Consider the following 12,972-nt stretch of genomic DNA (forward strand, 5'->3'; position numbering starts at 1 on the left):
ATCTTTTACCCAACGTGGGGCTTGAACCCATGACCCCACTATCCAATGTAACAGAGTAGTTCCATGGTGTAGTATTTTGAGATGGTTTTTTATTGTCCGGTCATGGTTTTGTTTTTTAAGATGTAACTCTGGGAACTTAAGGTGAAAGACAGTTAAGAAATGTAATAAATTAATAACAATGTCTAATTAGAAAACACAAAGTAGAAGTTCATTTGTATGGGCTCCAAGGATAATCCTAATGAAGCTCAGTTTAGCAAAGTACAACACAAAGGCTTGCCTAGGCCAGGCCCACCATGAGGGGGGTTCAAGCAACCACCTTGATTGGCAGAAGCCCTTGTGGCTGCACCCCGGGGGGCACCCTGCCCACAGAACCTTGCCAGAAATCAGTGTTGATGCTGGCAGTGCTTCTCCACCAGCAGGGTGACACTTCCCGTTTCACCTCAAGAGGCTCAAGGGGACATGCCGGCCCTGACGGCTGCATTCTTATCTATATTTACCTGGGAATAAGCTCTATTAAATGGATAGGATTGCACTGTGAATGTTTTAGAGTGCTTAACTACAGAAGTCACAGATTTCCCTCCCTCCGTGATCCTTGCATTTAGATGCTTTAGGGCAGGGGTGACTGCAATCTACTTACAGAATTAAAAACTGGCAGTGATCTAGCAGTAATCTGGTCACTGGCAGTGACCCCTGTTTTTTGGGAGTTCAGGTCAAAGGGAACAGCCACTCACCAACAAATGAGCCTCACTGAGTAAACACCGTCTTCCGTTCTGGAGGGAGGGGTGAGGGGGCGGGGCTGGATTTGATTTTACCAACGCTAAGGAAAGGGACTCAGCGATTGACCGCGATCTACAAACACTCCCAGGGATCTACAAGTAGATCGCGGTCAACCTGTTGGACATCCCTGCTTTAGGGGACACTTCCAACAACTTACATTTTGAAGCCCCTGGCATTCCTAGGGTCTGCTGAAGGAGTTAAAGAAATGGGCTTGGGAGAAAGACTCTTGCTTTGCAGGGTGTCGGGAAGAAATGATACTCACGATTCCTTCCAACTCTATGATTCTATGAATACTGGAAACCTAGAAACATGGCTCATTTACGAAGACCTCCACTAAAAATGATTCATGTGCTTTTGCTTCATTTTATCTTGTTTTCATCAATTTCCAGTGCAAACTATGAGATAAAAGATTCTGTGTACAAAAGTAATATTTATTGGTTACCTCTATAGAATGCAGAGGGAACCAATTTAGTGATTGCTAAAAACCGTTTTAAATTAAGGCCACTGTATTTTAAAATATAACATTCCATCCTTGTTTACCTATATGAGGATGCGATTACCACATAAAGTGAAAAGGGTTTATGACACTCACAGGATTTTAGGCTTCTCTGTTGAAATAAGACCACTTTTTATATTAGGAATACAGTCAACATAAAAACAAAGAGTACCCATTTCCAATGAATCTTTTGAACTATTCAGTGATGATAAATTATACTGTAACTTGTTTTAATTGCCAACATTGCTTCTCTTTTGAAGAAACCACAAAAAAGTAACAGCTGCAGTTGATTAAAAAACCCTCCAAACTTGCTAGTCTGATGCTGCAAAATCTTATGCTACTGGAATACTCTTAGAACTATCCAGAATTTTATAGGAGTCAGAAGACAGCAAAACTATCTGTCAAGGAAGAACTGAATTTCTAGTTTTCATTTATTTGAGGATATGCAAGGGAAGTATGCTTTGGGGGGCTGGAGACCACATAACACCGGTCTTGAAAGACCTACATTGGCTCCCAGTACGTTTCCGAGCACAATTCAAAGTGTTGGTGCTGACCTTTAAAGCCCTAAATGGCCTCAGCCCAGTATACCTGAAGGAGCGTCTCCACCCCCATTGTTCTGCCCGGACACTGAGGTCTAGCATTGAGGACCTTCTGATGGTTCCCTCACTGCGAGAAGCAAAGCTACAGGGAACCAGGCAGAGGGCCTTCTCGGTAGTGGCACCCACCCTGTGGAACACCCTCCCACCAGATGTCAAAGAGAACAACAACTACCAGACTTTTAGAAGACATCTCTACTTCTTCTTCTTCTTCTTCTTCTTCTTCTTCTTCTTCTTCTTCTTCTTCTTATTATTATTATTATTATTAGAACCCCCAGTTTTCAGGAATGGCTTTTCTAATGGTGGGGTTTGTGACAGGAGAGAGAGCTGCAAGTCTTCTTTCTGATCCTGAGAGAGCAGCAATGTGTGGGAGACAGCACTCCAGTAGCAGGCATCCTGCTACAAACATCACCATCAACATCATCATTTATTTGTATGCCACCTTTCCACAGTTAAAACAATGCTCAAGGCGGCTTACAATATGAAAAGCTTTACATAATTACAAATATAGCAAAATAGTCATAAAAATAAAACACATTAAAAACTACATAACCAAACCGAAAAATTTCCACTTAAAATGAAGATATAAAAACACCACTAACAACCAATTAATTCAGTTGAATCAGATGTTCAAGAAATGCTTTTCGGGAAGAATTTTGGCCAGATTCACTACGATAGTGACTGGACAGCCACACTGATTCTTAACCAAATAAGTGGCAAATAGTTGCTCCCCTTTTTGCCCCTATACAAAAGTGATAATTATTGCAGAAAATGACACTTAAAAGAGACCATTTTTAGTAATGAATTGCCATTTGACACAAGCTACCACAACCACATCTGTGTTTGATTAAGGGGGGGAAATAGTCTTGGGTGACCTTTCAGTCTTAAAGACAGACAGCCCTACCCATTAGAATACCAGTTTGCTTGCTAAGCAATTTTTAAAGGCACCTTTGGTATGACACACCACTTGCCTCCTTAATAGAAAAATTGTTTAGCTGTGAATGAAACTTGGACTACTGCAACGCGCTCTACGTGGGGCTACCTTTGAAGGTGACCCGGAAACTGCAATTAATCCAGAATGCGGCAGCTAGACTGGTGACTGGGAGTGGCCGCCGGGACCACATAACACCGGTTCTGAGAGATCTGCACTGGCTCCCAGTACGTTTCCGAGCACGATTCAAAGTGTTGGTGTTGACCTTTAAAGCCCTAAACGGCCTCGGTCCTGTATACCTGAAGGAGCATCTCCACCCCCATCGTTCAGCCCGGACACTGAGATCCAGCGCCGAGGGCCTTCTGGCGGTTCCCTCATTGCGAGAAGTGAGGCTACAGGGAACCAGGCAGAGGGCCTTCTCGGTAGTGGCACCCGCCCTGTGGAACGCCCTCCCATCAGATGTCAAAGAGATAAAGAACTACCTGACATTCAGAAGACATCTTAAGGCAGCCCTGTTCAGGGAAGTTTTTAATATGTAATGCTGTACTGTTTTTAACACTGATTGGGAGCCGCCCAGAGTGGCTGGGGAAACTCAGCCAGATGGGCGGGGTATAAATAATAAATTATTATTATTATTATTATTACAATAAATCCTAAATAGGAAAATTTCCATGATTCAGCAGCAAAGAAAATATGAAACTATCGAATGCTAACAGGCACAATAACTGCATTATAAAAGCAAAGATATGATTAGGTGGGAACAGTGTTGGCTGCATGAGATTTTTGTGTAATAATCATACAGATCAAAACTTGTATCTGCTTGTAATTCCCATGAAGACAGGCAATGGCAGATTTCTGACAGGTAACTAAAACTACAGCATTATCACTTTAAGCAGCCTGAAAAGTAACAAATCAACAAATTCCTTAACATGGCTTAGAATGAGATTTCAATATTAAAAAAAAAACAACTTGCCTTAAAATAGTTAGCCCGGTTCAAGAAAATAGCATGTGTACACCAAAATAAAGGAAATATATTTTCATAAAAATATTAATCTGTCAGCATTTTTTGGATTTTGCATTAAACATTGCAGAAACCTTACTAGCGATATCAACTATTGCTCAATCCTGTATGTTCACCCAGAAATTCCACAGAGCTTGATGGAACTTTTTTCCTAAGTAAATGTCCATAGGCCTGCAGCTGTAATCAGTAAAAATACTTCAGCAGTCTTTCAAAAGATATTTTTGACATTTCAGTTTGTTCTCTACACTTCTAATATCTTTTGATCTTCCTGAACATTTTGTCCTTGTGCTTGCTACCAGTAGCTATTTGGCCAATACTGTACAGAGGCAGAACATCATCTGCCACAATCTAATAATGGTGATCCAAGCAGAAACAGGTTTCAATCCGTGGGTATCCTTCACCAAGACTGCAGAAAAGCTGCAGCTCTAAATAGCCTACAGAAAATTTTTGTTCGCTGCATTTAGAAATAACTAAAGTTTGCAAGTAATTCAAGTGTTATGAAAAGCCCTGAATATTTATATTGTTTCTTTATTTGAAAAAAGAAGAAAGCACTTCAAATAGCAAGAGCAGAAAATTGGAAGAGAGACTTAACTATATACCAAAAAACCCCTCTTACCTGAGTCTGTTTCATAGCCCGTTCTACTCGACGAATGCTTCCTCTCTCAAGCTTCGTTCGGAGAAGCAGAGCAGAAGTTTGAATTGCCCAGAATTTTGGTTGTGAAAGCAGATACTGGGAAAAAGGGAAAGAAAAAGGACGAAGCATTTATTTTTAGAGAGTGGAAGATGAGACATCTTACTGTGTGGTGCCCCAGGACACTTGAGTTACAGTAGGTAGTCAACTATAACCAATATTTGACAATTAATATGACTCTTGATATCTAATGGGTGATTCAAAGATCTGTACCAATACAACAAAGTCAGCATTAATTTATTGTAGCATTGTAACTACATACTGGAGATTATTTGTTGTGTATTATGTCACTGGTATCAATGCATTTCAAAATAGCATTTATGTGGCACAAAAGGAACCATTAAATGACTGTACTCTTTCTTAGTAGAAGATAATTTGCCATTTTTAGCTGAGTAAGGCTAATTGCTTAAATTGCGGGTAGAAAAAAATAGCAAAAAAGAGGTAACATTTCCATTTGCCACTGAAGGAAACCATCAAATGCTAAACAAAAGGCTGTATCAAATTTGAATGGTTTGGATCTAACAGCACTATGTGCAAGCATAAATGTACTTCCACTCATATAAGGTACCCCCTTCCAGAGGTTCCCCACTGTGCCATACCCTACACCAGAGCTTTCCAAACTGTGTGTTGTGACACGTTAGTGTGTTGGCTACAGTATGTAGGTGTGTCGCGCAAATGCTCACTGTGCTCCTGTCGGAACTGGAAAGGGGTTAGTTTAACTTCCGGTTTGCTAGTAAAACTGAATTACTGTGTCGCGAAATGATGCATGTCTATAAAGCGTGTCACCAACATGAAAAGTTTGGAAAGCTCTGGCCTACACTATTCAGGGGCTGCATTGAAGAGGAAAGGGAGGGAAACTTTACAGTGGAACTGCAGTTCAGCTTGCACGTCTCAGGATCCAAGCCAATTATTCGAGACATACTTCTGTGTCCACACAATTCTTGACTTCAAAAGCTAATAACAGATTGTTTCAATGGCCCAGTTACGTGGAAGCATTTCTTTCACTGGCTGCTATCTTGACAATGTGGTGAAGCGACCATCATAAATGAGAATTGCCGGACGATGAAAATTTGAAATGCTATTGAATAATCCTTGCACCCACGGCAGTAATAGCATGACTATTGTATGACTGTCCCAGACCCAGTATTTAATGGACTGCAGTTACCTAAAGCAGCTCAAGACTTTTTACACACTGTTGGTTTTATTCTGCTAATTTTACAGTTAAGAGATGTGTTTAAGAGTTATGGAGCATGAGGCTTTATTGCCTTGCCTCCAATATCTTGATGCACTGGATAGGAAGGCCTTGAACAATTATTTCAACCAGGAAACTTTTCAAAGGGGGAGAATATCTGGTCAGACTTTGAAATTGGTTACTGTATCTAATGATCTTTGCTAGACGCGACACAGAAGGGAGGGAAGAGGATAGCAGCAAAACGGATTAACTTTAGTAACAGACTGGCAACATGAGTGAACGCGTAAATGGCAGGAGCACAAGCACAGCTACTAAAAGCCAAACAAGTTGAAGAACGGGCTAGGAGTCATTATGGCACGTGATGAGGAAGTCTTCCCATGAGCAAGTACCAAGCACCTATATTGTAGAATCCCAAAGCTAAATCCACCATACATGAGAAGAAAATTCTGCAATCATCAGCATGCTCTGCTGCTCAACTGTACTTACAGCCTAAAAGATTTTTCTTTTTATATATATCTATTACCTCTTGGTTATTGTCTATAATGCAATCTTTTTAACTACTGGGCAACTCTGGTTCTTAGTTTTGTCCTGTAAGTCTCTTTTCTGTTGTATTCTCAAACTTTTAGTATCTAAGCTTTTGCCGACAACGGTTTTAGAATATGGTAGCCAGAGGGAAACACAATACTCTTTGTTTTTTGTTAGGTTTTAAAAAAACACACACACATTTCTAAAGTATACAGTACAATGGAACTTCCCCCCTCTCTTCCCTTGTGCACTGCTCACACCTCCCCAATATTCACTGGAGGGTTGTAGGGAACCCAAAACAGATCTGGCAGGATGCAGGGACACAAAAGGAGAGGGGGAGAGTCAAATTACACAAGTGGAGAGATTAGAGGGGCCCTACCTGCTTACCCTTTCCAACAGCTACCTTAGTATCCTTTTATAGAAGGCTGCAGTGGAGGTATGATTTGGCTAGTTTGGGGTACTTTGGGGGATGGGGCTACCTTTCCCCTACCATAATTCAAGCACTGCCTAAAGTCCCATATAAAGTGGAGCTTCTGGAGACACTGAAAAGCAACAAGTCACCTCTCCCATTTCCAAGTACATTCTGTCCCAACACAGGAACCACTTATAGATACTGCTGTCTCCCTCCAAATCACAATATGCAAATCCATTATTGCTGTATTCAGATTGTTCACATCCCATCAGTCCGGCAATGCATCGCAAAATGGATCACAAAACGTAGTCCAGGAAAACAATAATACAGAGTCCCAGTCATATTTGTCCAAATGGTTCTCGGTGTCTTATCAAAACTATATTAAAATCCACTGGGGAGTAATGTAGTGTCCAAAGCCTGACAGACACTTGTGTGGTAACCCCTTGCAATCAACCAAAATGCCTATGCTGGACCCAGATGGACGTCGCAGCAACATACACAACGCAGCTGACATCTTTTGACTGATTTGGCACCAATGGGCAGCCTCTTTCCAGCTACTTTGCTCCTTGTGTCACGTGGATGGCAAAACAAGCTAGGATTCAAAAGAAGCCAAAATGTGAAACCATTGTTTGATGGCTTCCTATCTTGGCTTGTTTGGAAACCACCAGTTTTTGAATTTGCATATAATGGGAAGCCATGGTTAACTGTTGGATCCTGTTGTTTCTGCAATGCATTGCTGCTTGTGCAGTGGGAAAAACCAAGTGACAGGAAAGGGGCGGCCAGTGTGTGTCCAGTGGGATTATCGACTTCCTCACATTCTAGCGGCAGTCTTACAACCATGCCACACATTTGTTTTGAAACTGCCCTCAGTTTTAAAAGATGGGCTGCCACATGTGATGGGAAACTGCTGTTAAGAAACACATCCGAGAAATTGGTTTATGTAGCTGCTTTGATTCAGGCTGACATACTTAACTGTGCCCAGTATCTTAGCTTCCAAAGCTGCATTTGATAATTTACTTTAGAACAGGTAGCTTTAGATAGCATTTCAGCTGATTCGTTGGCCAATCATTTAGAAGAAAGGCATCTAAGTGTTTTAAAATATTCAAATGCCTTGGAGTGTAATATTCTACATCAGGGTAGCCACTGTGATGCCCTCCAGAAGGGTGAGCTATAATGGGACATGTAGCCTAACAACACCGGGGGGGGGGGGGGGGACCTTGTTGGCTATCCTCATTTCATATATAAAATTCATACTTAGTAATGCCAACATTTTTGCGTCTGCCTACATCTTTTAGTGCAGATTATTCTTGATAGTTTCAATAGCCTCTAGGATTTTTCTTGCAATACCTTTTATAACAGAGACTTACATCCTGTTCATGGGCAACGTTAGGAGATGAACAAGCTATTGTGGTATAGCTGGCATCAACTATTCTTGGTTTTAATTTGCTGCAAAGCAGTGCCAAAGTTTTACAGCCAAGACCAGGGAAATTTACAGCTCTTATTGGGAATCTTAATTCATTTTTGACAGGGTTTCAATACACATTTCAGTTCTGGAATATGTTTTTCATCAGAAGAGATTTGCAATTAACCTATTTTTTCATGCGAGGAAAATGAGTCAGTTCACTATTTTGTTTAAAGAATTGGTTTTCAATAATGAGTGAAGGCTAAAGCTACACAAGGCGTGGATTCCATTTGCACTTCAAGTGGAGCTGAGCCATTTTACCAGCATATACCTTACTCCAAACATATCATTTATTCTGTGTTGGGCTGAAAGCCACTTTAGCCACACTGTCTTCCACCCCAACTAGATGTTTAGATTGGACCAGCTCCTGAAACCAAGCAAGCGCAGCCTTCCATACCACATCATAGTGCATCAGTATGTATTTCCGAAGGCCCAATCTCAACAGCAATAAATCAGGAATTTGGATTTCTATGAAAAGGGTTTAACTTTTCAATGCCAGAGTTCAAGGATTTTCATAGACAATAGCTGACAGTACAACAGGAATTCCTAAATGAATGTTGTGCATGCTAATATTGTACTTAAAATCCCGGGGAAATACGGAGTTGGAAATGAAGAGGTCTTCGAGCGAGTCATTTAGAAAGAAAATGTGTGAATTAATTTCTGTGAATTAATTTCTGTCTTACACCTTTTAAAAACAGTTTTAACATTTCTCTGATATTAAATAGACTGTTCTAATGTTATTTTAGACAGTGAACTGGAACAAAGCATGCATTATTTCAAGAAGGTCAGCCATGCTTCAGATTTAATCAGTACTTGCAATATTTCAGTGGAAGCCATTTCTCCTTTTTAAATTTTAAAAAATTACTCCACCCCCCCTTCCCCACTAGCTGGTCTGCCATTGCCAGGCACCCAGAACACCAAACAAGTCAGAGCCAACACAGATTGAGACTTGTGTCAAATACTTGCCCAGAGTTAGGAGGAGGCCTAGGAATCAGGCTGGCCAGAGGTTCTCTTGGTACTCACCATGGTGAGCAAAACTGTGGATCCCCCATATATGAACAAATCCATTCTCCCAGGACATCAAAATAATTTGCCCAACAAAACTTAATAAAAAGGGAAATTGATAGACTACATATGTAAAAGTTCTTTAAAAGTGTTTCCTCAGGCCTCTCCAGTATACATGAGCCACCAATAATCAAGTGGAAAAAAGAATTGTCTTAAGAAAAATTCCTAAGATGTCATTTGAAACTTCAGTTTTAAGACAGAACATAAAAGCACCTCTTATGGTTACACCAGAGACTGGGGTAAACCAGGATGAAAGGTTGGAAAAGTGAGACATTTTAAAGAACGAACTGTTTCAGCATTCTAAAACACTATGCCAAATCAAACAGCACTCTGTTGTAATCCTGTTTTCATGCTATAAAGAAGTCAAAGTCTTTCCTGACCAAATGACTCACAGAAGATACAGCTGGCCAAAGACAAACGAGAGGGAGAAGATCTTTAGGTACACACCAGGCCAGTTGTCTACCAGGCTGCCAGAGAAAATAGTGACATAGGGAAAGAAAGCGTGAAGAAACAAGAGAGCTTTGTCAGGGAAAGCCTAATTTCACACACAGTACCAGCATTTTACATTGCTAAGGTTTCGGGAATAGAAGACCGCCACAAATTAACTGGCGTGACATAAAAGCACAAAGATAGAATGGAGAGAAAAAGTTTAACAGAAGGGAGAAAGGACAGCCAATGTTTTCATGTGAGATCTTCACCAAGCTCATTTCATTAGAATTATTTGTATTATAACACCTGTAGAGAGGGGACAGAATGCTTCTCCAAATAATGTTGCCTAACCTATAACCTCCGTAGTGGTGCTTTTACAATCTTCTAGTCAAGACAAATGGGTTTGAACATATAGGTTATTCTTAGCAGGTGTACAAAAAGTGAACTGCATTGGGGAAGGCACATTCAGTAACAGCAATCAGTAGTACTCATGTCACAGCCACTGGCGGTTGGCGAGTTTGGGACTCCACCTCACAGGAGCAAATCAGCTCTTTGAAAGGCTTCAGTCTGGAGCAATTAATAACACTGAAGAGCTGTTAGGTAAGGCAGGAAGCAAGAAAGGACACTGGGCTCAGCTAGGCAGTTCTCTGCTAAACTCCCATTAGAACCAGAGATGTGGCTGTTTGTTCTGATGTGCTACTAGGACACAAGATGGGCTTCCTTCCTCCTGCCTTGCATTATAGCCGATTGGCAAACACCACAGCCCTATTCCGGCATTACTCACCATGGGTACAAGCAGAGCTTCAAGGCTATGCTTTTGTTTAGCCTGCCCAAATTATTACCCAGTTCTTCCCAGATCCTCTTGTGTTTGATACCCGAGGATGCTACCCCCACAATTAAAAACCCCTGGGAAATCAGAGTGTCTCTGCTGTAAACATTCACCTTAAACACACATGGAGAGGGAAGGGGAATCCCAGCAACATCAGGGGCAAAACCAAGCATGGCCTCTGTTTAAATAGCACTGAGGAGAGATGATAGTTCTGTTCTTCACCTGTCAGTGCTGCAAGTTCAAAAAATTATCAGTGTGTTCCTGGATGGGAACCAAGACGGTATGCACAGTGTTACTTAAAAAGAAGAGATTTTGTGCCCATAGAAATTAGATTTACCTGCATTTGAATTTATTCATTTTGTATTTATACAAAGGATACAAAGGTGCCTGTCTATATACAAAAGATGTCTTACTCACTAAAAGGCTGTTTTATATCTTATGCTAGAGCCTTTTGTAAGAAAATATGTTCTATTTGCAAAACCTCCCCACCAAACAGAAGCATGGAAACTACTACAGGGACCACATAATATACAACTAAGTGAACTCTTAGGAAAGGTTTTGCAAGAACTATTAGCTGATATTTTCCTTCTTTTCATGTTTCTTTGGAGCCAACCCACTTTTTAAAAAAATTAACAACACACCCCTGTTAATTCACCCTATATAATACAATAGTTGCTAAGAGAGATTCTTTAAAAATGGAGTCTCTGGGGAAATTATGAAATGTATCCAGACTAGAGGAGGTGCAGAGGTGAGAAAAAGTATGTATGGATCTTTTTCCTTCCCATATGTCAACAGGATTTGAACACTTATGAAAAATAAGGATCAACGAAGTGGAATGCAGAGCTATTTTCACCATCTGGTTCACCTTTGAACCAGACAATATTCTATCAGTTTTGACAGCTCTCTCGTCCCCTTGATCTTACCCCTTTTAATACCGTTATCTGATTTTTAAAATGTTTTCCTATGTTTCACCAAGCAAGTGGAGGCAAGCAGCAGAAACAGAACATAAAGACAAAAGTTTAAACTGTAATATACTATTAAAGGTCTCCCGTATAAATTAGAAATATTTGAACAAAGAACACGGGCTAGTGTTCTAGCCCAAATTTATATGCTATGAAGAAAAACAGTGACTTGCTCTATATACTTTTAAGATATTAAAATTGAGTTTATCAAAAGCACAATTGTTTTCATCCCTGGGTCCTCAAGCATGGCCAAATGTAATAAAATGAGAAGGACAAACTGATTTAAGTTTATTTCTATTTAAGTTGACAATATAAAAATAGATACAAGATCAGCATTACAATTGTATTTATGCTTCAATTGTTTAAAAAATTATTTCCTTAAAAACTGCTCTTAATGGTTTCCAAGAGCATTAATCCATTCATATTAAGGCACCAGTTTCAATCTCAAAAGAATTGATAAAAGCTCAGTAGGGCAGATTTATCTTTAAAAACACAATTATATGGAAAATTTCAGACTGTTTTAGAAACTGTATGTAATTTGATTTTTCATTAAAAACCAATTTTGACTCTGGCTTTGTTCCTCAATTGCCCTCACAATGTTCTGCTTTCAGCATATGCTAAAGACGTTTGTATTGGTCATTGTGAAAAGTACTAAACTGCATCCTGTGTCCTTTATATGCCATTTTCTATTGCACATTTTATCCTTTACATAATACTTTGGAATTTTTAAATGTTGAGAGGTTTACAAGAACTCTAAACAAAAAATAATTAAACAAACACACTTGAGGAAGATCCTATGGACCAGCAGAGCTCTTTGTGCTGTGAAGGAAAATGCTTGTTCCAATTTACCCCATACAACCCGGCATGCTGTTTTGAAAAGGTCTTTCCAATCCCTCACAGCAGATTTTTAGGCAGCGCTGAGTGGCAGCCGGGGGGGGGGGGGAGGGAGTCTGTAATGAGCAACTATCCGCAAAACAAGAATCCATACAAGCCCTTCCACATCACAGATAAAGTTGCTTTTGAAGCTTAAGGAATTTCAAGAGCAATTTGTGGCAGAGGATTCTGCTGTAGATCAAAGCAACTCCTGCCTACAGTACAACAACAGCTCATTGGATTGTGGATGAAGTATTGTGGGTCCCTATCAATACTGTCTCTAGAGTATGGAGTGGAAATTTTCTGGCATGAAGGCTTCAACAGGCCTCCCCACTTTGCCCCTGAGGGCAAAGCCACACCCACCTGCCCTACACCTGATGTCACAGCAAACGGCTGATAAGAGCCAGACTTGGCTGAAAGGGTGTTGGAAGGCAGTGCCAATGGGTGACTTCTTCAGAAGCTCCACTCAAAAGTGCTATCTAGCCCTCCGCTTTGAGCAGGGCTTCTGTCAGATCTTCAGAAGTTGCTCTTCTAAGAGCTATGAAAGGGGCTTCGGAAGACTCCCGATGGCAAAAGAAAAGGCCACTTGATGTTACTGCAGTGTCAAGTGATTGACAGGTGAGCAGCAGCACCCATCTTTCAAACCTGGCCTGAGGTCACCACAGTCTAGTTTGCTGGACTAGAAAAGTTCCCCACTACTGCTGCACAGCA

General features: G+C 40.6%; 1 protein-coding gene across 1 annotated transcript in view; it reads right to left on the bottom strand.

Moving 5' to 3' along the window:
- TTC27 (tetratricopeptide repeat domain 27) overlaps window positions 1-12,972 on the bottom strand; it is an 88,680-nt gene that overhangs the window by 49,787 nt on the left and 25,921 nt on the right. The window contains exon 10 of the mRNA XM_079969480.1: window positions 4,438-4,551. Coding sequence (XP_079825606.1) covers window positions 4,438-4,551 — 114 coding nt within the window. The remainder of the gene's footprint in view (window positions 1-4,437; window positions 4,552-12,972) is intronic.

The sequence above is a fragment of the Podarcis cretensis genome, assembly GCF_951804945.1.
Source record: "Podarcis cretensis genome assembly, chromosome: 3".
NCBI classification, from domain to species: domain Eukaryota; kingdom Metazoa; phylum Chordata; class Lepidosauria; order Squamata; family Lacertidae; genus Podarcis; species Podarcis cretensis.